The 22,214-nt window shown below is 46.4% G+C and overlaps 1 protein-coding gene across 1 annotated transcript in view; it reads right to left on the reverse strand.

The window, feature by feature from the left end:
* ACSL3 (acyl-CoA synthetase long chain family member 3) overlaps window positions 1-22,214 on the reverse strand; it is a 177,715-nt gene that overhangs the window by 72,115 nt on the left and 83,386 nt on the right. The window contains exons 4-5 of the mRNA XM_082249393.1: window positions 20,724-20,833; window positions 6,377-6,509 (exon numbers count right to left, since the gene is read on the reverse strand). Of these exons, the coding sequence (XP_082105519.1) occupies window positions 6,377-6,509; window positions 20,724-20,833 (243 nt within the window). The remainder of the gene's footprint in view (window positions 1-6,376; window positions 6,510-20,723; window positions 20,834-22,214) is intronic.

Consider the following 22,214-nt stretch of genomic DNA (forward strand, 5'->3'; position numbering starts at 1 on the left):
ACATATCCACTTTGTGCACGCTGTAACGGACCGTTTCAGCAGACAAGGGGTTAAAATCCGTTTAGGCGATATGCCCCTTTCTGAGAGACAGGCACAGCTACTTGCAGGACACCAAACTCCCGAACTGGATACAAAAATAGCACTCCAACCTGGAACCTCACGAATGGCTGCTAGCAGACGAACAGGAAAAGCATACATCAGCTTACATTTCTAGCAATCAGTCTCCAACAGCATACAGTGAATCCCCCCAAGAAGGAGACAAAGCTCCGAGTTGAGGGTAAAACAGGAACAACAACTTTTATTGGAAGAACACAGCACACTTTTATACAGAAATTGGAACATCCTTCCCCCAACAACCGCTTTCCCATTGGTCAATTTCACAGCACCTGCAGTCCCCCATAAGGTCCTCTCCAGACATGCAAATGAGGGCTCGAAAATGAGTCAGTAGTGATTGGTCAGATAGCTTGACCAGGAGGGCTGCTATGCAAATGAGAACTTGAAAATGGGTCAACAGGGATTGGTCAGATAGCTTTGACCAATGCAAGGAGACAGAAGCCCCAGGGGGCAATCAATGTAAACTATAGTCAGACACAGAACAATGGTTCACTAACGAGCCCTCAATACACATTACTCTGAGTGTCAATACCTCCCTTAGCAGACAACAGGTGAGGTCATTAGCACACCTGACAAAAGGTGAATGGGGAGCCACCTTCGACAGCCCATCTCCTCAGAACTTCCTGTAATGACCATATTAGGAGTTGACTTCCTGTTCAGAGAGCTCATGACAAATGGGAACAAAAAACTTCATATTACAAGGGAGACATTATTCTTGAATATGACTGTCCCATTTGTAGTAGTCCAAACCATAGTGTCAGTGTTCACCACCCTCCATCCATAACAGATGCAGGGTGACTTAAACATAAGAAAGCCACACAAGGTTGGACATAGTGCCTCCCAACCTCCTTAAAGGAATTTGGGGTCCACAACCCCCATGCCCACGCTTTTACAAAAATGTTTATAGACAACCAGGTGGCCACCTTGCAAGCCTGCATAACAGATGCTTGTTGACCGAAGCCCAGGAGACACTAAGCACCCTTGACAGGGAAAGGAAGAACCTGACCCCTTGATGCAATCAATAGGCCTGAACCACTGTCTGTCCGATTCATCTGGAAATGGTTGCATAAGAAGTGGACAACCTTTTGTGAAGTCCGTCTGTGAGCAGAAATAGAGTCTGACTTCCTAAAAAGTCTCCGTAGCTGCCAGGTACACCCTAGCTGTCCAGACCACATCCAAGGCATGCAAGGCAATTTCCTTTGGATGTTTTGCCAGGGACACAGGGAAGGCAACACAATGTATTCATTCAAATGACAGTGAGAGACCACATTAGGAAAAAAATCACTGACCGGGGAGAAGCACCACCTTATCCTTGTGAAGCACCAATAAAGTGGACAGGATAGTGCAGCCAGTGCCAACATCCTGCGCGCAGAGGTGATAGCCACCAAAAAAGGCCACCTTCAGGGACAGCGCAAGCAGGGAAACCTCCTGAATATTTTCAAAGGGAGGCTTCTATAGAGCTTAAGCACCACATTAAGATCCCAGGACAGCAAAGGAGGCCGCACTGAAGGAACCAAATGTCCGACACCCTGAAGAAAAGGTACGCCACCAGGGAGTGTATGGCCAAAAGGTCATTGGAAAAAGACTGCCAAAGCCGATACCTGGCCCATGATGGTACTCAAGGCCTATTTCTGTTCAATCCCCAGTTGAAGGAAGGTTCATATCGGATCCACCGAGAAGGAGCGAGGATGAACCCCAAGATATTCACACCAAGCAATGTACGTCTTCCACGTACGGTGGTAGATCTTCTTAGAAGTAGATTTCCAAGCTTTCAACAGCGTAGGAATCACTGACTCAGACAAACCTCTATCCATCAGCAACTGGTGTTCAGCAGCCAAGCCGTCAAAGCCAGCGACGGTAAAGCAAGATGGAAGCTCGGTCCTTGGGACAGAAGATCCTCCCTGAGAGGAAGTCCCCAAGGAGCATCAGCGACCAGCCATACCTGATCGGCGTATTAAGACCGGCAAGGTCAGTCTGGACGTAATCCCTTCTGCTTTGATCCTGCACAGGAGTCGATCCGCCAGCGCCACAAAAACAGGGGGAAACGGTTTCCAATCCAGGTCTCGGCGAAAAAGTTTAGCCCACTCGGTCAGAGCTTGCGACACCAGGGTAATAGTAAATACCGGCCTAAGTGCCAAACACATATGGCAGGCCAGAGCCTCCGCCTTCCTATCAGTAGGATATTTAAAGGCCGGGGGCTCCTCAACCGGAATGAAGGTAGCTTTATTTAACCTGGAACCCGATGACTCAACTACAGGTGGGACCGTCCACCTTTAACACACAGTTAATCCTCATAAGGATGCCGCAAGAAAAGAGCGCTTAGGAATCACTGCATTTTGGACAACCCCACTGTTTTGCGACAAAGTTGTCAAAGTAAGCGGAAAAAGGAACACCCTCGCCGCTTTGGAGGGCCTGTGGATGCTAAAGGGAACCGGCACAGCATTAGCAGCAACCTCCATTTTTAAAGTGTCATGCACTGACAAACAGTGCATCCACCAGCACGTTTACATGCACAGCTAGAGGAGCAGAGGAATCATCCTCACAATCTGAGCATCCGGGTGCATGGACGTAGACCCAGTAGGGTTGCTATATACTAAGCTCGCCTAAAAAACATATCAGGGGAGACCAACTGCGATCCCGCAAAGGGGACCCACGAATGGACCACCTACTGGACTCCGCAAAAAAAAAAAAACAAGAGGGGGGGGGGGGGGGTCGCTCTCCGAGCCCTCCATAATAGGAGATAGCCCTGTTAAAGGGGGCCGCCCGCCGTGACATGGACGCGCAGGCAGGGTACCCTGATGGTCCCGCAACAGGGTACCCTGATGGCCCCACACAATGATGGCAAGGCTGTCATCAAAAAATGAAGACCCCCTACAGCGCCACCCCTTCCAAGGGAGGCGACATGCTGACCACATGGCTTAGCAAATTTTTGTGGAGGCCCAGCTGCAAGTGCACAGATCCCGGCAGATGCCCAAAGGAAGATGCCCAAAGGAAAAGTAGAGGCTTCGGCTAAACGCACTGGGGCCGCCACCCAACGGAGGCGCCTGACTCGGCCGCAAGCCGCTGCCTAAATTTTTGTGGGCGCCCAGCCACTTGGACGGGAGACCCAGCAGAGCTTCAGCCACCCTCACAGGGGCCGGCTCACATAGTTTCTGACTAGTAGGCCGCAAAGCCGCTGCCTAAATTTTTGGCCAGATTCGGCCGCATGAGGCGCATAACCGCGGATGCTAAGCTATCCCCTACCCCAGCCCAAGAACCGCCGCAGGGAGCCCAAAGGACATCCCTGCCCCAGTCACCAACCCCCAGGATAGCAGGGAACCCTGCTCAACCCCCCATTGCGCACCAGGAAAAACCCGGTCAGCAGCAACTCCAACCAGCCCCCCCTTAAGAGCATGTGGTAACAGCCAGCAATTAACCTCAACCCAGGGAGGGCGGAAAGACCCACAGTGACCAAATTCTAGAGGGACTGGAGGGGAACGAGAGGGTTCGACCGTCCCAGGGAGGGGCCCACGTCCACCCCAAAACCGTCCAGGAGTAGAGGGGGGGGGGGGGGGGACACACACAGCTACTTCCTATACCAAAAACAGGGTGGGCACCGCCCTGGACAGATCACTGCTCCATCACAATGTGGGTGCTGTCAGCCAGTAAAAACACTGCGACTCAGGCCGCGGCCAGGTCATGTGCGTCTCGCGAGATGTTTAACTCACAGGTCAGCTCCCGTCCAGTGGGGTTATGTTGCAGCTGACCTAATGAGGACCTGCGGTCTGCAGGCGCTCGCTGGCCAGACTGGGGGGACCCTCTGGATCTAGATTATCCAGTTCGCCCCCCAGTCCAGAAATTAATTGTAGATTCTTACAGGTACAAAATAACAAAGTACCCCCTGGGACTGCCCATAGGCGTAGTCAAGCTTTTTCCTGCCTAGTGTCCTACTCTTGAAGGGGGGGGGTTAACCCAATAGTTAAGAATCAGGAGCTGTGTCCGTCAATGAACAAAAGAAAACGATGCAGCAGGCTAGTCCATTTTCATTGCAGCAACTCAAAATGGTACTCAGTAGTTTGTATGGCCCCCCACGTGCTTGTATGCATGCCTGACATCGGGGCATGCCCCTAATGAGACAACGGATGGTGTCCTGGGGTATTTCCTCCCAGATCTGGACCAGGGCATCACTGAGCTCCTCAATAGAGTGAGGTACAATCTGGCGGCATTGGATAAACCAAAACATAACGTCCTAGGAGTGCTCTATTGGATTTAGGTCAGGCGAGCTGGGGGCCATTCAATGGCATCAATTCCTTCATCCTCCAGGGACTGACTGCATACTCTTGCCACGCGGCCGAGCATTGTCGTGCACCAGGAGGAACCCAGGACCCACTGCACCAGCGAAGGGTCTGACAATGGGTCATTTCATCCCAATACCTAAAGGCAGTCAGTTTGCCATTGTCTACCCTGTAGAGATCTGTGTGTCCCTCCATGGATTTGCCTTCCCAGACCATCACTGACACACCAAAAAAATCGTTGTGCTGAACGAGGTTACAGGCAGCATAATATTCTCCATGGCTTCTCTAGACACATTCATATCTGTCACATGTGCTCAGGGTGAATCTGCTCTTATCTGTGAAATGCACAGGCCGCCAGTGGCGGGCCTGCCAAATCGGGGGTTCAATGGCAATTGCCAATTGAGCTCCAAGGTGCTGGGCAGTGAGCACAGGGCCCACTAGAGGACATTGGACCCTCAGGCCACCCTCATGAAGTCTGTTTCTGATTCTTTGGTCAGAGACGTTCACACCAGTGGACTGCTGGAGGTCATTTTGTAGGGCTTTGGCAGTGCTCATCCTGTTCCTCCTTGCACAAAGGAGCAGATACCGCTCCCGTTGATGGGTCAAGAAACTTCTACGAGACTTTTCAGCTCTCCTAGGGTCACTGTCTCCTGGAATCTCCTCCATGCTCTTGAGACTGTGCTGAAAGACACAGCAAACCTTCTGGTATTGATGTGCCATCCTGGAGGAGTTGGGCTGCCTGTGCAACCTCTAAAAGGTCCAGGTATCGCATCATACTTCAAGTAGTGACACTGACCCTAGCCAAATGCAAAACTAGTAAAAAAAAAAGTCAGAAAAGATTAGGGGAAAAAAAAGGTCTGTAAAACTATTCCTGTGAGGTGGTCTCATTGTTGCCCATCTAGTGCACCTGTTAATTTTATTAACACCAAAGCATCTGAAACTGATCAACCCCCTCTGCAATATCCCAGGTGTTTAATTGACGGTGCTATGCTCTAATTAAAAAAGTGTTCCTTAAACTTTTTGAGCAGTGTACATTAAAAAGAAAAATTGATTTAGCATACTCTTTATTGCTTTTTTTTTTTTTTTTTTTTTTTTTTTGAGCCTCCTTTCTTGCACAGGTTTTACTTAATGTTTTTATTGATGGGAACATCAAATACCAAAGCTACAGCATTCCCTGTGCCACCTCCAACACTAAATATCCAATGGTTAGTAGAGTCTAGTGAAGAAACAAGGCAATAACGGAGACCCTAGGCCAGACCTCTCCAAAATTTCTAAACAAAAAGGGCAAGTTTATTGTCTTTTAGGACTTTAGGAGAGGGGCCCTGACTGTGGCTAGTGGGAGTATATCATGCTCCATCATTAGTGTCAGTGTGAGGAATGATGCCCCCTCATTGGTGTCAGTGGGAGGAATAGTGCTCCAAGGACCAGATAAAGGCAAGCAAAGGGCCGCAGTTTGAAGACCACTGCCTTAGGCTCCTTTCACACACTCCGTCCGTTGGACAGAGTCCGTTTTTCTCAGCGGGGGATCGAGCCGCCGATCCCCCGCTGAGCAGCAGGAGGACAGCTGTGTCTCCGCGCTGTGTGCGGAGACACAGCTGACAGTTCCCCATGCATCTCTATGGGGGAAATCGGATGTCAACGGACCGTCAGTCCGTTCTCACCCGATCCCATCCGATCCGCTGGACGGATGAAAAATAGGGTTTCCATCCGTCCAGATTTGACGGATCGGATGTCAGCGGACATGTCTCCGCTGACATCCGATGCCCCATAGGAATGCATGGGGGGACCGTTCAGATCCGCCAAAAAAAAACGGACAGGCGGATCTGAACGGTCCGCCTGTGTGAAAGGGGCCTTAGACTGTCATCTTTCTAAACATTATCACTTTTAATTAAGCATAAGGGTCCCAATTGCACCACCTAATACCAACAAAGAATAGCAATAGGGCAGCCTAGGACCTATGCCAGCAATTGACAAACCTCGTGACTCACCTTGCCTTGCTCCTAGAGCCTGTACGGAGGTCATACTGTGCACAGAGATATTATTGGGATAGTTAGTCTGCTGTGTAGTGCTGCCATCGACCAAGATGATATGTCTCAGGAGAGGGACCTGGGGAAGTATGCTCTGTACAAAGAAAAAAAATGAATTAAATAATCATACAGAGGGGAGAAGGAATATGCTTAGCTGAAATACTGACTGGATACAAACATTACACAGATAAAATCTCCATGTGCTCTTCAGTGCAAGAATGATGACCTCTATTAACGGGCTTTTGTTCACATCAGATGTGTTTTGCATTCCCATATACTCTTAAGTAATTAGGAATGAATGAAATCCTGCCTAAAAAGGAGATTAACCCCTTCATGCCTAAGCCTGACATATGTTGCCTACAAGTTAAAATCAGTATTTTTTGCTAGAAAATTACTTAGAACCCCCAAACATTATATATTCTTTTTTAGTAAAATAAATTTGCACTTCGACTGGGATGTTATACTAAAAGTGATTAACAGATGCAATAAACAATGTGCAATAATTAAAATCAAATAGTAAATGTTCAAATGGGAAAATATAAGTGAAACTCTAGTTGCCTGGAATTGTGTAACAAGTGAACTACATTAAATCATTTTTTTGGGAATAAGTAGCCACAATCTGTTCACAAAAAATAATAAATGGTGCAAAAAGTTCATAAATAGTCCAGTACGCCACAATTCAAAGTGTTTAGCAAAAAGATGATGCTCCAACTTTCCACATGCAAATGCAACACACTGTAGTGCAGCTGAAATAATCCACAATAGAATATGGGATAAAATCTTGCATCAACTGGGATGAAGCCTTCCCCCCAGTCAATGCCTCCAGAGAGGAAACGCTTAGGATTGGAGCTAGCAAAGTGATGTCAACTAGCGCGGACCGCACTGCAGGCAGCCATGCAAGATTTTATCCCATGTCACCCAAATTCATTGTCTTTGATGGAAGTGCAATTTTTAGTTAATAAACCAGCTTTATACGTATTAATGCACATGAGCATCTTCCATTATCTTTTATAACCACATGATGTGATTAACAAGATTAAGGAGCACCATAAGCCTGGGTACATTCCCTGGAGCTGGTTGATCACTTCTCTTCAGAGGCGCTTCCACTCACACGCATGTGATCTCTAGCGGCCAATTTTCACATATAGAGCACAGCGGTGACACTTTCCATTGTGGATTGTTTCAGCTGCACTACAAAGTTTGTTGCATTTGCATGTGGGAAAGTTGGAGTATCATCTTTTCACTAAACAGATTGAATTGTGGAGCACTGGACTATTTATGCACTTTTTGCACCATTTAATATTTGGCATTTTTTGTGAAGAGATTGTGGCTACTTGTACACAAAAAAAACATTTTTGATGTGCCGTAATTCACTTGTTACACCGTTCCAGGCAACAGGAGTTTCACTTAGCTAGTGACATTTTGCATTTGAACATTCACTATTGTTTGATTTTGCTTTTTGCACATGGTTTATTGCATCGGTTACCTAATCCCTTTAAGTCCCGGTTCAGACTGTTCCGACTTGTCAGGCGACTTGGTCGTCTGACAAGTAGCGGACCGTGCTGTGCAATTAGAACATTTCTAATAGGAGCGACTCAAGTCGCTCAGACTTAGAAAAAGGTTCCTGCACTACTTCGGGGCGACTTGCAGTGACTTTCATTATGTGAGGTCGTTGCAAGCCACGCCGAAGTCGCGGTGCATGGGCGACGGCATAACTCGCCCGAAGTCGTGTCGCCCTAGTGTGAACCGACACTTAGGATAACATCTTAGTCAAAAACAGCACATCTTATTTATTTTACAACTTATTTTCACGTCACTATTCAAGGAGTGTTGGATTGCAGCAGTTTTTTTACTTCACATATTTGCAGCTGAGCACACCTCTTTGTATTTACTGAGATATTATATATATATATATATATATATATATACATATACATACATACACACATACATACACACACACACATCACTTTTTTTTTGCAAAGACCTTAGAGAATAAAATGGCAATCGTTGCAATATTTTATGTCACACGGTATTTGCACAGCGGTCTTTCAAATGCAATTTTTTTTAAAGAAATACACTTTCATGAACTAAAAACAAAAAACAGTAAAGTTAGCAATTTTTTTGTATAATGTGAAAGAGGTTACACCAAGTAAATCGATACCCAACATGTCACGCTTTAAAATTGGCAACTCGTGAAATGGTTACAAATTACGGTACTTAAACTCCATAGGGAGATTCAACATATTTTACTCGGTTACCTGTTTAGAGTTACAGAGAAGGTCTAGTGCTAGAATTATTGCTCTCGCTCTAACAGTCGCGGCGATACCGCACGTGTGGTTTGAACACTGTTTAAATTTGCGGGCATGATTTAAATACACGTTCACTTCTGCGCGAGAGCATGGAGAGACGGGTCACTTACAACTTTGTTTTTTTTTACACTGTCCTATTACATTTTTTTGATCCCTTTCATTGCCATCACAAGGAATGTACACATATCTTGTGACAGTAATAGGCAGTAACAGGTACTTTTTATAGAGGGATCTGGGATCTAAAAGACCCCAAATCCCTCCTTTGCATTCAAAACGCCAAGTTTGGCTGTTTTGAATACTGCCTTTTCTTAAATCTGGCACTTTTAAGGCTCCAGTAACAGGAAGTAATGTCATGACATAGCTTCCGAGTTTCTACATCGGAGAACAGATCAAAGCCAAATCAGACAGACATGTCGGCTCACTGCTCCAGCCTCCTGGTGGGACAGGAGATCTGGGGGTGGGATGGTAACGCCCCCTCCCGCTCCTCAGCTTCATTGCTTTGGTATTCCAAGAAAGCCGACCCCTGGCTCTAAAAAACAGCACTAGGGTGATGCCTCTAGCTGCAGGCAACCGCTTGAAGCTGAGGCCGCATATTCCTTCGGCGGGAAGAGGTAAAATGCAGATAGAGGTCAAACGAACAATAAATTCTATCACTTTTAAAAGACCAGCGCCAAAAAAGAAAAAAAAAAAAAAAAGATGGGAACTATGAGGCCTTAAAGTGGTTCTAAAGCCTTAAGGGTTTTTTTTTTTTAACCTTAAAGTGGATGTAAATCCTCACACATATCCAGTGAAGTGAATAGCCTCAGATGATAGACAGAGATTAAAGAAATCTCCCTACATAAGTTTTATTTGTATACATGCTGTCTTCAGCTTTTTACATTCTTTGGAAAGTGCAGCACGCGTTCGAAGTCTTTTTTACTCTTCCAGCAGTGGGTATGGAATCTGGACATACACTGAGCTGATTGGAGGAAAGCCACCCCCCCCCCCCCCCCTAGGCAGAGGAATGAAGAAACTTCCAGAGCTGCAGTCTGAATAGTCAAGCTCTCTGCTTTTCTATCTCCAAGCACCCTCCCCGACACAAATATTCAGCAGCTTGTATCTAAAGTCAGAGTTTGTCAGAAGTTATCATGGTAATACCAGGGGAAGGAAGCAGCAGAAAGACACAGGACTTAGGGCTTTGGATAGAGATAAGTAAAACAATACAGATATATGTGCTTAGGTCAAATTTCATGAATGGGGTTTACAACCGCTTTAATGCATTCTATGCAATAAGGTAAAAAACCTTGTGCTGCAGGATCCCCCCAGTCAAACCCATTCCCCCCCCCCCCTTATTGTCTTACCGAGCTCGATCTGTTCCAGCAACATGCACAACCTCACTGGATAAATAGCAGTGGATGCAGAGGCGGCTCAGGAGCTGCTTTCCATGTGGGAAGTCACCGGAGAGAAGCCTGGGGCGCCAGCGGGGGACCCTTCCAGAGGATTGGCGTTGCATAACCATTGCACAGTGCAGGCAAGTATAAAATGGAAGATTAACACTGTAAAGCCCACTTTTCATGGCATCATCTAGAACTTTGGCAATTAACCACTTCTGGACCGGAAGGATTTGCCCCCTTAATGACCAGGCCCTATTTTGCGATTCGGAACTGCGTTATTTTAACAAACAATTGCACGGTCATGTGACGCTGTACCTTAACTAAATTGAAGTCCTTTTTTTCTCCACAACTAGAGCTTTCTTTTGGCGATATTGGATCACCTGTGCGATTTTTATTTTTTTGCGTTATAAAAACAAAAAAAAGCGACAATTTTGAAAAAAAAAAATGTAAACATCAAAAATTTAACATTTTAGGCCAATTTTTCTGCTACATATTTTTGATAAAAAAAATAAATAATCGCAATAAGCGTATTTTGATTGGTTTGCGCAAAAGTTATTGCGTCTATTAACCACCTCCCACCCGGGCCATTGTACATATACGGCCGGGTGGGAGTCTCGTCCTGAATGGACGTTCCGGAACGTCCTTCAGAAGGAGCGAGATCGCGCCGCCGCGGGCACGCGGGCTCCTCCCTGACAGATCCTGTCAGGGAGGAGAAGAAGAGGATCGATACTGGAGCTGGGGTGATCAGTGAGTATTTCTAAGTACTCACTGATCACAGGGGGGGGGTCTGTGCTGGTAATCAGATGATTGATTACCAGTGCAGCCCTGGGGGGAGGGGATGCCACTAGAGCCACCAGGGATGCCCACCCATGACCACCAGGGATGCCCACCATGGCCACCAGGGATGGCAAACAGCCTGCCAGTAGTGCCCTCCTATCAGTGCTGCCCACCAATGCCATATATCAGTGCTGCCCACCAGTGCCCGTTATTGCCATCCACCAGTGCTGCCCACCAGTGCCCATTATTGCCCACCAGTGCCCCCCATCAGTGCCCCCCATCAGTGCCGATCAGTGCCCCCCATCAGTGCCCACCAGTGCCCCCCATCAGTGCCCACCAGTGCCCCCCATCAGTGCCCATCAGCGCTGCCTATCAGTGCCCATCAGCGCTGCCCATCAGTGCCCACCAATGCTACATATCAGTGCTATCTATCAGTGCCACATATCAGTGTCCATCAGTGCTGCATATCAGTGCTACCCATCAGTGCCCATCAGTGCTGCATATCAGTGCCACCCCATCAGTGCCACCCAATCAGTGTCTCCTCATCAGTGCAGGAAAAAACATATCTATTCACAAAATTTTATAACCTAAACAAAAAAACTTTTTTTTTTTTTCAAACTTTTCTGTCTTTTTTTATTTGTGCACCAAAAAAGAAAAAACCTGGCAGTGATCAAATACCACCAAAAGAAAGCTCTATTTGTGGGGAAAAAAATGACACAAATTTGGTTTAGGTACAATGTTGCATGGCCGCGCAATTGTCATTCAAAATGCAACAGCGCTAAAAGATGAAAATTGGTCTGGGAAGGAAGGGGGTTTAAGTGCCCAGTATTGAGGTAGTTAACTACGGGAGAGATTTCTCTTTTTTTTTTTTTACTAGTAATGGCGGCAATCTTTTTTTTTTGCAGGACTGCGACATTGCAGCGGACAGATCGGACCCCTAACTTACATTTGTGACACTTTTGGGGGTACCAGTGACATTACTATAGTAATCAAATCAATGCTCAAATTATGCACCGTTACTGTAATAATGTCACTGGCAGGGGAGGGGTTAACAGTATAGGTGATCAAGGGGTTAAATGTGAGCCTAGGGGAGCGATTCAAACTGTGGGGCGGGCGTGGCTTCTGAGATGACCACAGAGACATGTGATCCTATATAGAAGGATCACATGAGCCCTGCGATCATCCCAGGGAGAAGAGCTGTCGGCTGTGTTTACAACAGCTGACCGTCCTCTCTCAGCAGGCAGCGATCGCGGGTGTCAGGCGGCAATCGGAGCCACCTGACACCTGCATCGGCTTCCCCGCTGACGTTCGGGGGGGGCGGCCCCCCGTTCCTCTCAGGCGAGCGACACACGGCCGCGTCAAGTTATACAAGGAGTTCTATGAATGAATGAACTACAACTAACGTCTGCCATTGTGGCAAATGGCTTGTAGTCCTCAATGTACTGTGAGAGCGCTGGTGAGCACGCTTGTAGTTCATTGATCTTTCTGCTCTCTCCAGTAACTGTCTGCCCATACAGGAATTTTTACTTTCAAATGAGAATGGTAAAAAGGACAAATTGGAGCAGGTGAATATCTTCCTGGGGGGGGGGGACAAACAGCAATAAAGACCTGACACGTTTTTTAATCCCTCTCCGCTATCCAAAACAGAAACGAAAAAAAAAAAAAAAAATAAGTTTTGACTTTGGTTATAGGGATGCAGGAATAGGTTTTTGTTGGCTTTTCCTCATATTTAGCCCAAAAATCTGAAGCTTCTATGCAGTCCTTCCAGCCTTGCATTCAGCTTAATTTTTGTCTAACAGTATAAAAAGGCAGCAATGCACGTAAATAAAAAATCAAGTAATCCCTGATCTGCATAGCTGTACTGTCATAACCATTTAAAGAGGACCTTCAGCTATTTGTTTTGCCAGTAAATACCTTTTATTACTAACTTTCCCTCTCTGGTCCTGTAATTCGCCTAGGTGAGTGACGTGCTGTACAGTATTTGTGATGGCTCCCAAGAGTCACCAGTCATTTTTCTCTCACTCTTGTGAGAGTTTGCCATCTGGGGGGGGGGGCAGAGATAGTGTAGGTGGGTGCCGGCGCGGGCTTGCCGAGTGCTTATGGCGCATGCGCTCCAGCAGAAGTTTGCTGCGACTGCCATCATAGTGTGTTGACATAGGACAGGAAGCGCCAGCCCTTTTGCACATGTGTGACCAGACTGTGTTAAAGTGTGCATGGGCGAGATTTCAGCACTGCCGAGGCGAAGCAGATCGATAACATTTCTGGAGAACAGCGGTCAGGGCTTGAGTTGCCCATATCCAAGATGGCCACTGTCAGTAAAGGGAGGTAAATAATAATAATAATCATCATTTTTTGGACTAAATTCTGCAAGTTGCAAAAAAAAAAAAAAAAAGTTGCAAGTAGTATGTTCGCATTTAATATAACAACATGGTGTATTTTGGTGAATTATGTTGCTGCCTTGAAGTTCCTCTTTAAGAGCTTAGAATCGGATTATTAAAGTGCTCTTTAAAAATGACGTTACCTCTAAACAGATATTTCTTGCACTGGTAGGACTCCAATATATACATAAAAAAAGACCACAGACTGAAGGACTGTGCTGAGACTGTTTAGATATAGAGCAAGTACAATTAGTATAAAACAGAATTTGTATATATGGGCTGTAAAGCTTGGAAGCATTTAGCTTTACAGGAATGGTAATACACGAAACACAACAGCACCTTCAGGTCAGAACACTCAAGGTTCAGATAGGACTGTTTACATGAAATAAAACATAGCCGTACTGAGTGAGCACTCAGCAAGAATAATTCAACTGGTGGATTCACAAACAAGTCTAAAACATGGCAAGGCTAACAAAAGCTAGCATACCAGTAAGAAAAAAAAAGTAGATTTGTTCTGTATTGCCACTTCACGTCTAACAGACGCCAAATAATCTCCTTTATCAAGTGTCTGAAATAAATGACGTCTGTGCTGCCTATAGTGATCATGAACCTCCCTTTCATGTATGTTAATATTTTTTTTTTATATATTTGTTTAAGTAAACAAGAGAAATCTAGTTTCAGTGGGCAACCCAAAAAGCCAAGTGTACTATACGTTCTAATGACTAACATTATTTCAGACTTCATTTTTGTAATTGTTCCATTTGTCCCCCAGCTTGCTAACTTGTCACCAGGACAGAAGTCTCCTTTCACACGGGCGGTCCGATTAGGTCCACCTGTCAGTTTTCCAGGGAGACCCGACTGAACCTTGCACTCTCCCCTATGGAGCGGCAGATGTTAGTGAACACGTCCACTGATATCCGCCGCTAACTTATCCTGCAGGCAAAATCCAGATGGATGGATGGAGGTCCTATTTTCCCATTCGCCTGGCCGATCTGGTGAAAACTGGCGGTGCGTTTTCACTCTATTTTCCTATAGAGGAGAGCAGGACTGTGCTCGCTGTGCAGAGCAGAAATAGACTTGTCATCCGCCTGCTCAGCAGGGATCAGCAGAGCGATCCCCCACTGAGCAAGCGGAGGCCGCTAAATGGAGGCGCCCATGTAAAAGGGACCTATGGTGAAGTAAAATCTGACCAATCTGGACACACAATTATAAAGTGTCAATTGTAAACTTAACAGTAAACTCCATTTTGGAAGTACAGGACAGGAAGTTATAGGTTAAATGCCACTGTCTTCAGACAATTGGACAGTGGCAAATTCTTTGCTGGAAACACCCCAGTGCACCTTCATATAACCCACTCCTCCCCAATTCCATGGGACTCCAGTTTTGTAGCAAGCAATAAAAGGAGAAATAACTGGATTTTTGACTTACTGTAAAATCCTTTTCTCTTAAGCTCATTGACAGACACAGGACTGATATCTTGATATCCGTAGGGTTATACTGCCCCCTACAGGAGTAGGACACTAGGCAGGAAAAAAGTTCTGGCCACACCCATGGGCAGTCCCAGGGGGTATATCCTCTCTCTCCCTGCCACAGGATGTCAGTTATGTAACAAAGCAGTGTAGAGACTCATACCAACCCAACTCAAAATAGAGGGGCGGGTACTGCGTCTGTCAATGAGCTTAAGAGAAAAGGGTTTTACGGTAAGTCAAAAATCCAGTCGCTCATTGACAGACGCAGGACTGATATCTTGATATCCGTAGGGATGTCCCAAAGCAGTGCCATAAATGAGGGGTGGGATAACAGAAATAAAATCCAATCCAGAAGGCCAAAACAGAGCCAACCAGAAGACTCATCGAAACAAGCAGATGAGACCCACCTGAAAAAAAACAAAACCCCCGAGGTAGACCAAAGGTCCCCTCAAACAGCAGCCTGCAAAACCTTGCGGCCAACAGAGGCATCCGGCGATGCCAGCACATCAACCTTATAAAATTTTGTAAAGGTATGAACTGACGACCAGGTAGCCGCTTTGCAAACCTGAAGCACCGACGCCTGATGGCGGAAGGCCCAGGAAGCACTAAGAGCCTGAGTAGAGTGCGCCTTAACAGGGAACGGAGGAACCCGACCGTTAATAGAATAAGCCTGCACCACTGTCTGATCAATCTTGAGACGCAGGCAACCCCTTTCTAGGGCCATCCGTGATCACAAAAAGTGAATCAGCCTTACGAAGAGAGTCAGTAGTAGCCAAGTACACCCTGATCGCCCGAACCACATCCAAGGAGTGTAATGCAAACTCCTGAGGCTGACTGGGCTTAGGACACAGGGAAGGTAACACAATATCCTCATTCAAGTGAAAGTCGGAAACCACCTTAGGAAGGAAGGATGGATTCGGACGAAGAACCACCTTATTCCTATGAACCACCAGATAGGGGGAACGACAGGACAACGCAGCCAGTTCCGACACCCAGCATGCAGAAGTGATAGCCACCAAAAAGGCCACCTTCTGGGATAAGGTAAGCAAGGGAATCTCCCTAATATTTTCAAAGGGAGGTTTCTGGAGAACCGACAACACCAAATTAAGATCCCAGGGCGGCAAGGGTGCACGCACCGGAGGCAGGCAGAGGCGGACTGACTCGCGGCGCCGACATTGCCTGATTTCTGCTTACCCGCCCAGGGCTTCTTCTGGTTGCCCTGGGCCTTGCCCTTGAATTGGTTCCAAAAGGCACGAAAGGATCCCCGATTAGATCTAGGCGCAGAACCCCGCCTGCCTCGAAAGGACTTGTGCTTCAGGTTCTGGGGCAGCATAGTGCTCTTGCCCCTCGTGACGCCTTTCACCAGGGTATCCAACGCCTCGCCAAAGAGGCGAGAGCCAGCATAGGGAAAAATCAGCAACCATTTTCCGTGAGGACTGGTCAGCCGACCAGCTCTTCAGCCATATCAGTCGTCGGTTAAGTATCGAGACACTAGACAGGCGTACCACTAAGGGGGCCTCATTCAAGGCCGCATCACACAGATACACGATTCCTTGGTGGATTTGATCGACCATTTCCAGCCAGGCAGGCGGAACATCATCAGACACGAGGTTGCTCCTAAGCACCTTAGTCCAATCCGCAACCGCCTGCGCCACCAACACGGACGCGAAAACCGGTTTGAGCAGAGAGCCCGCCACCGTATAGGAATGGCAGGCCAAAGACTCCAAACACCGGTCCGTCGGATCCCGGAAAACCGGGGAATCCTCCGTAGGAACCAAGGTGGCCTTGTTCAACACAGCAACCGTGTGATCCACCTGTGGAGGCACACACCATCGCGATTCCGTAGCCGGTGCAAAGGGATAAAGCAATTTGAACCGACTAGGCACCACGAACGGACGTTTTAACGTGCGCCACAGTTCATTAACAGTGTAATGAAACTCAGCGGGACAGGGAAAAACCTGCGCCGACTTGAGGGTCCTGTGCGTCCCAAATGAGGACACAACACCCGGAGGACAGGGCTCATCCTCCAAATGCAAGGTTTCCTTCACAGAAACAATTAATTCATCCATGGTCGCCCGCTCTTCAGGCGACCCCGGAGAGGAGATATCAACCCCCCTCCACCTCCGCCTCCCCCTCAGACCCCAGCGGTTCCAAGGATGAGCGGGACCCTGAAAAGGGCACGCTCGCAGCAGCAGCCGTATCACCATCTGAATCAGAGGAGAGGGACAATCTGGGCCTCTTACGAGCAGCACGTTCAGCCATTAGCATTTCCATATTGGACACCAAAGTCGCCACTACAGCAGCCAAATCAGGTCTCAGAGGGGCCACAGGAGAACTGGGGGCCCCCACCAAGGCTGGTGGAAATTTGCTATCCTGAGAATCCATGCTCAAGTGAGAACAAAGAACAGTGCAAGAATTAAGTGCTGTCCCTTTAAAAGCGCTGCGGAGTGCGCAGCCCACCGCTACAGCTATAAAGACAAAAGACGCCCAAACAGGAAAGGAGACAAAACTGAGCCAGAAGCGATAGTACAGAGAGATATTGAGAGCAATAACCTGCAGAGCCCGCAGAGTGTTGCCACCGCTGTCCTGCTTCAGAGGAAAGAGGAAGTGCTGCAAAAGTAGGCCGAACTAATATGCTGCATGACCCAGGGAAAATGGCTGCCCCATAGGAAAGCATGGGAGGCTCCACCAAAATGGCCGCCGACATGCGGCCGAACCGATCGCTTGTCCACCGCAAAGATGGCGGTGAATGGCGCCAAATCAGCATGCTGTATAGCTCACAGAGCAGCTCACATGCCTGCCCAATGTAGTAAAAAAAAATGGCAGACCGCGCGGTGTCACCCCGCTGCGGTCCATGCACAGCCTGCACCCCCAAACACTGAAGTGACCCAGGGAAGGGGACCCCCAAAAACACACAGCGCCGCAGCGCATGCACAAGCGATCCCCGCAGGGATCGCAGCAGGGAGTCACACAAGGCACAGACATGGGGAACACACAGCAACCAGGACTGCCACCCCACACAGAGGCCCCACACAGAAGTACTTACCTGTACCCGATGGCGTGGGGAGCCTCTCAGAACGGAAAGCCGCTGTCCTCTTCTGACAGGGAATGCCGTTTGCCAGGGACATTGCACTGCTGAAATCGAAGATGCGTCCAGTGAAGTAGCCACCTCACAGCTGCATCCCTGCTGCGAGCAGGGATGGGTCGTTCGTAATGCCAGGGCGAACCATAGCTGAACGCTCGATGGCGGGCTGGGGGTCCATCTGACCCTCTGCCCTGGAGAACCAGGGCGGCCAGTCCGAATCCCAGCACTGCATGATCCATCTTCGTCCGAAGAGTCGACTAAAAACTAAAGCTAACAAAATAAACAGCTAGTAAAGTAAGAAAAAAAAAAACTGACATTTTCAAAGAAAATCAAATAAAAAATAAGATAGGCTGAGACTGAAGCCCCAGCACAGGGAAGCCTAACTACTCCTGAGGCTAGGCAAATTAAAACTGAGTTGGGAGTGATACTGCAGGGGGGGGTATTGACTAGATGGGACAGCCCCCAGGGGTGTGTATATGCAAATGCCTTTCGTTTTTAACTAAGTCTATATGCCTAGCTACTCCTGCGGAGCAGAGGACAATACCCAACAGTGATGACTTAGAGGAGGCGGCGACTGTCGGAGGACGCAAGAGAAATACTTTTTTTGAAGGAAGATGTTGCAGCGAGGTATACCACCAGACCAGGTAGTAGAGTGTAATCTCTTGTTTTAGGGCAGGACATAGGGTTGGGAGGACATTGCCCTCACGGAGGTGAAAGGAAATGACTAACCTGAGAAGGAAAGAGGGTTTAGGTCTCAGGACCACCTTTGCCATATGTAAGGCACAATGAAAATTACAGAAGTACCTACATCACCTGTGCTTAAGGAAATTTTGCATTAAAACAATGTTAAAGGGGAACCAAAAGGAGATAAACGTACCTCTTCTCAAACGGTCCAGGTCCCTTGCCAGCATCTCCTCTCAGGGTGCTGGCCTTCATGCATCTGAATTAGTTGAAATAACTTCTGAACATTTACTAGAGTGAGTCATCCAGACACACGGACCATGATGCTGGAGATGTAAGCTGAGCTCCACATGTGGAGTTCAGTTTACAAGCTGCAGATGACTGAGCAGGCAGGTGTATTTTATTGTAGAAGAGACATGGTTCGTCTCTGGGATAATATCCTGCCTGCTTGCTCTGTTCAAAAAAAATAAGCCTTCAGTTTCGGTTTAAAACCAAACTGTGCTGCTAATATGCTAGGGTCAAGGAGAAGCTTACATCTCCCCCCCCAAGTCAAAGCGCTAATTTTTGTCAAATTTGTTTGAGTTTCAACATGTTATTGTTGCATCTAAACCGCCTTGTATAAGAAAGTAACATCATAAAGTAGGGGTATAAAGATAATTACAGATACAATGTAATATAATGAATACCATCCATGTCGTTCAAAAATATGTATAGCACATCCTTCATCGCTCCTACCTTATCCCTCTCAGACTCAGACAGGCTAGATTTGGGAGGGATCAAAACCCCTTGTGTCCTATGTGCTCTTTACACTCCAGCACTTTGTTCCACCTTATCTGGCAGTGCCCCTTGATCCAGGGATACTGGAGACAGGTAATACAGTTCCTACATGATGACATGGGGTCCCCTCTGACTCTCAGCCCTAAATCTTGCTTGTGGGTATTTTCCCTGACGGGGATCTGAACAAATCCACTACGACTTTTCTTCATGAGACACTGTTAATCACCAGGAAGTGTATTGCCAGGCAGTGGATGCGCACTGCACCGCCCACCCTCTCCTCCTGGAAACTGGAGGTCAACAATGTCCTGCCTTATAAGTGCCTGATTTACGTTAATAGGGGCTGCCCTGCAAAATTTAACAAAATTTGGGACAGGTGGATCCGGGAGCCCTCAGCGGGATAGTGGAGCGCTCTGGACTTGGTGTGGGAGTGTTGGCCGCTCCGGCCTACCTCTCCGATTAGGCTTGTCCTTGAGATGTGGGCATGTACCTTGTCGGTGTATGCCCCCTTCCTCTCCCCGCCTGATTTTCCCCTTAATCGTGTCAGGCCATTACTTGTCATGTTGTAAGTGATGTCTTAATCTTTTTTCATTTGCCTAATGTATGTGCATGTTTATTTTTCAAAACGTGGTGCATATCTATACATGCTGTATGTTGCAACTCTTTGTTTTCAATAAAGTTAGCTTTTTGCAATAAAAAAAAAAAATATATATATAGGTATAGCAAATAAGAAAATTTGTCCTTGAAAATATCTAGAAAGGATCACAATCTAGTATATCATAGACGCACTCCCCCTCCCCCCAAAAATGGGGGGGAAAGGTCTGTGCGTCTTATGGAGCGAATTACTGACTAGATCCCTACCGGGCGGTCCGCGGACACTGATCTGGAGTTTCCCCGCAGTGTCTCCCGGCTCAGCTGTCATGTATGAGAACGGAGCCGCTACTTCTTGTATAGGCCGACTCACATGGGGAATTGATATCTGATGCACTCCACCTGTGAAAGGAGGAGCCATACACAGAAATCAGGGGCTTTGCTCTATACTGCAGCCGCATGCTTCCTCCCGGGCTCAGCCACAGAGTGCATGCAAGCAAATCTCTGCAAGTACCCGCTACTATTACTGTAGTGTGTGTATATATTACACACACACATACATACACACACACTTTATTTTTTTATTTAGGTCAGAATATTTTTTTTTTCTCGTTTTCCTCCTCTAAAATCTAGGTGCATCTTATGGTCAGGTATGTCTTAGGGAGTGAAAAATACGGTAATGTTAAAGCGCTAATTTTTCAACCCAAGTTGGTTTCCGTTTCTGCACAGTAGAACTCCCTGAATAGTGGGGCTCTACAGGCACTGCAGAAGAGAAAACTAAAAGTTAAGTGCAGGCACATCCTGCAAACTGCTGGCTAAAAACATTTTTAATGGTCAGCACACATATACTTGACTGCATGAACATTACCTTTAATTTGGTTTGAAGAAGCTCCTTACTGGTAATTATGTGGGTTACTTCAGTTTCTGCAAGTCCATGGGCAATAGCGGAACCACCCAACGTGGAATACAATGTGACAACTGCAAAAAAGAGAAAGAAATAAAATAATTTGCATTTGCTGACATGACAAACATCAACATTTGCTGAATACTTTGGTCGACCACATACTTGGCTTTATTAATAAGCAGAGCAAATTTATGTGTTATCATAAAACAAATGTATTGAGCACACAATACAATGTTGGTAATAAAAAAAAAAAAAAAAAAAAGATAATAAAAATCAGCATTATTGTGAGTATTGGAGCTGAGTTAACTTCACTGTGCGTCCTAAAAGCAGCACTTAAGCTGGCCATACATGGTGCAAATTTCTGTTCTGCAACCACAGGTTGCAGGAAGGAAATTTGCATGATTCCCCCATCAACACAGACAGTGTTGACAGGGGGATTAGCAATTGTCTTCTCCCACCCTGAGAAGACCGTAATTATTGCTAGTGGCTATAGCAGTCACTAGCGATATTTGCAAGAGAATCTGGTAGGTTGGTTGTACCAAAGTTGATCGATCAACTTGGTACATTCAGCCTGCCCATTAATGGTAGTGTGTTACTACAGGGAGCTATGCAAGCAGCAACAAGGTCCATGATGGGGGGGGGGGGGAAGGTCTTCTTATCCTGCTGGGGCCAGTGCTGTATGCAGCTGGATGATACATACAGTTTATACAGCGTTCTCAGCCACAGCAACAGTTAGTGAGGTAACAAATTAGTCTGGACAAGCTTGATCCAAATTAACTACTTAAAGTGTTACTAAACCCAGGACCCTGCATTCACTATATCTTGTCTCCCACAGTACACAGACTATGGAAATGCAATTATTTTAATAAATATAAACTGCTTAATACCCTCTCTCATCAGCAGTATATAGCAGTTTTGTGATTTTCTATCGGGGTCTGGTTAAAGCTAGGAGGAGGAGTTTTCATTATTATCTGATTGTCGTATGAGGGCTGCCTGACCCCTGACCCTCTGTCTGGATGGTGCAGATTGGCCCTGTGCTAATCACATACACCCTCCCTTAACCGTTTCTGGACCCAGAAGGATTTTCCCCCTTAATGACCAGGCCATTTTTTTGCGATTCGGCACTGTGTTACTTTAACGGAAAATTGCGTGGTCGTGCGACACTGTACCGAAATAAAATTGCTGTCCTTTTTTCCCCCCCACAAATAGAGCTTTCTTTTGATGATATTTGATCACCTCTGCGATTATTATTTAAACAAAAAAAAGAGCAACAGTTCAGAAAAAATAAATAAATAAATTATATATATATATATATATATATATATATATATATATATATATATATATATATATATATATATATATATATATATATATATATATATATATATATATATATATATATATATATATCACATTCTGTTATATAACATTCCAAAAAAAAAAAAAATCTAA

Source organism: Pelophylax lessonae, assembly GCF_965119305.1.
Source record: "Pelophylax lessonae genome assembly, chromosome: 3".
Lineage (NCBI taxonomy): Eukaryota > Metazoa > Chordata > Amphibia > Anura > Ranidae > Pelophylax > Pelophylax lessonae.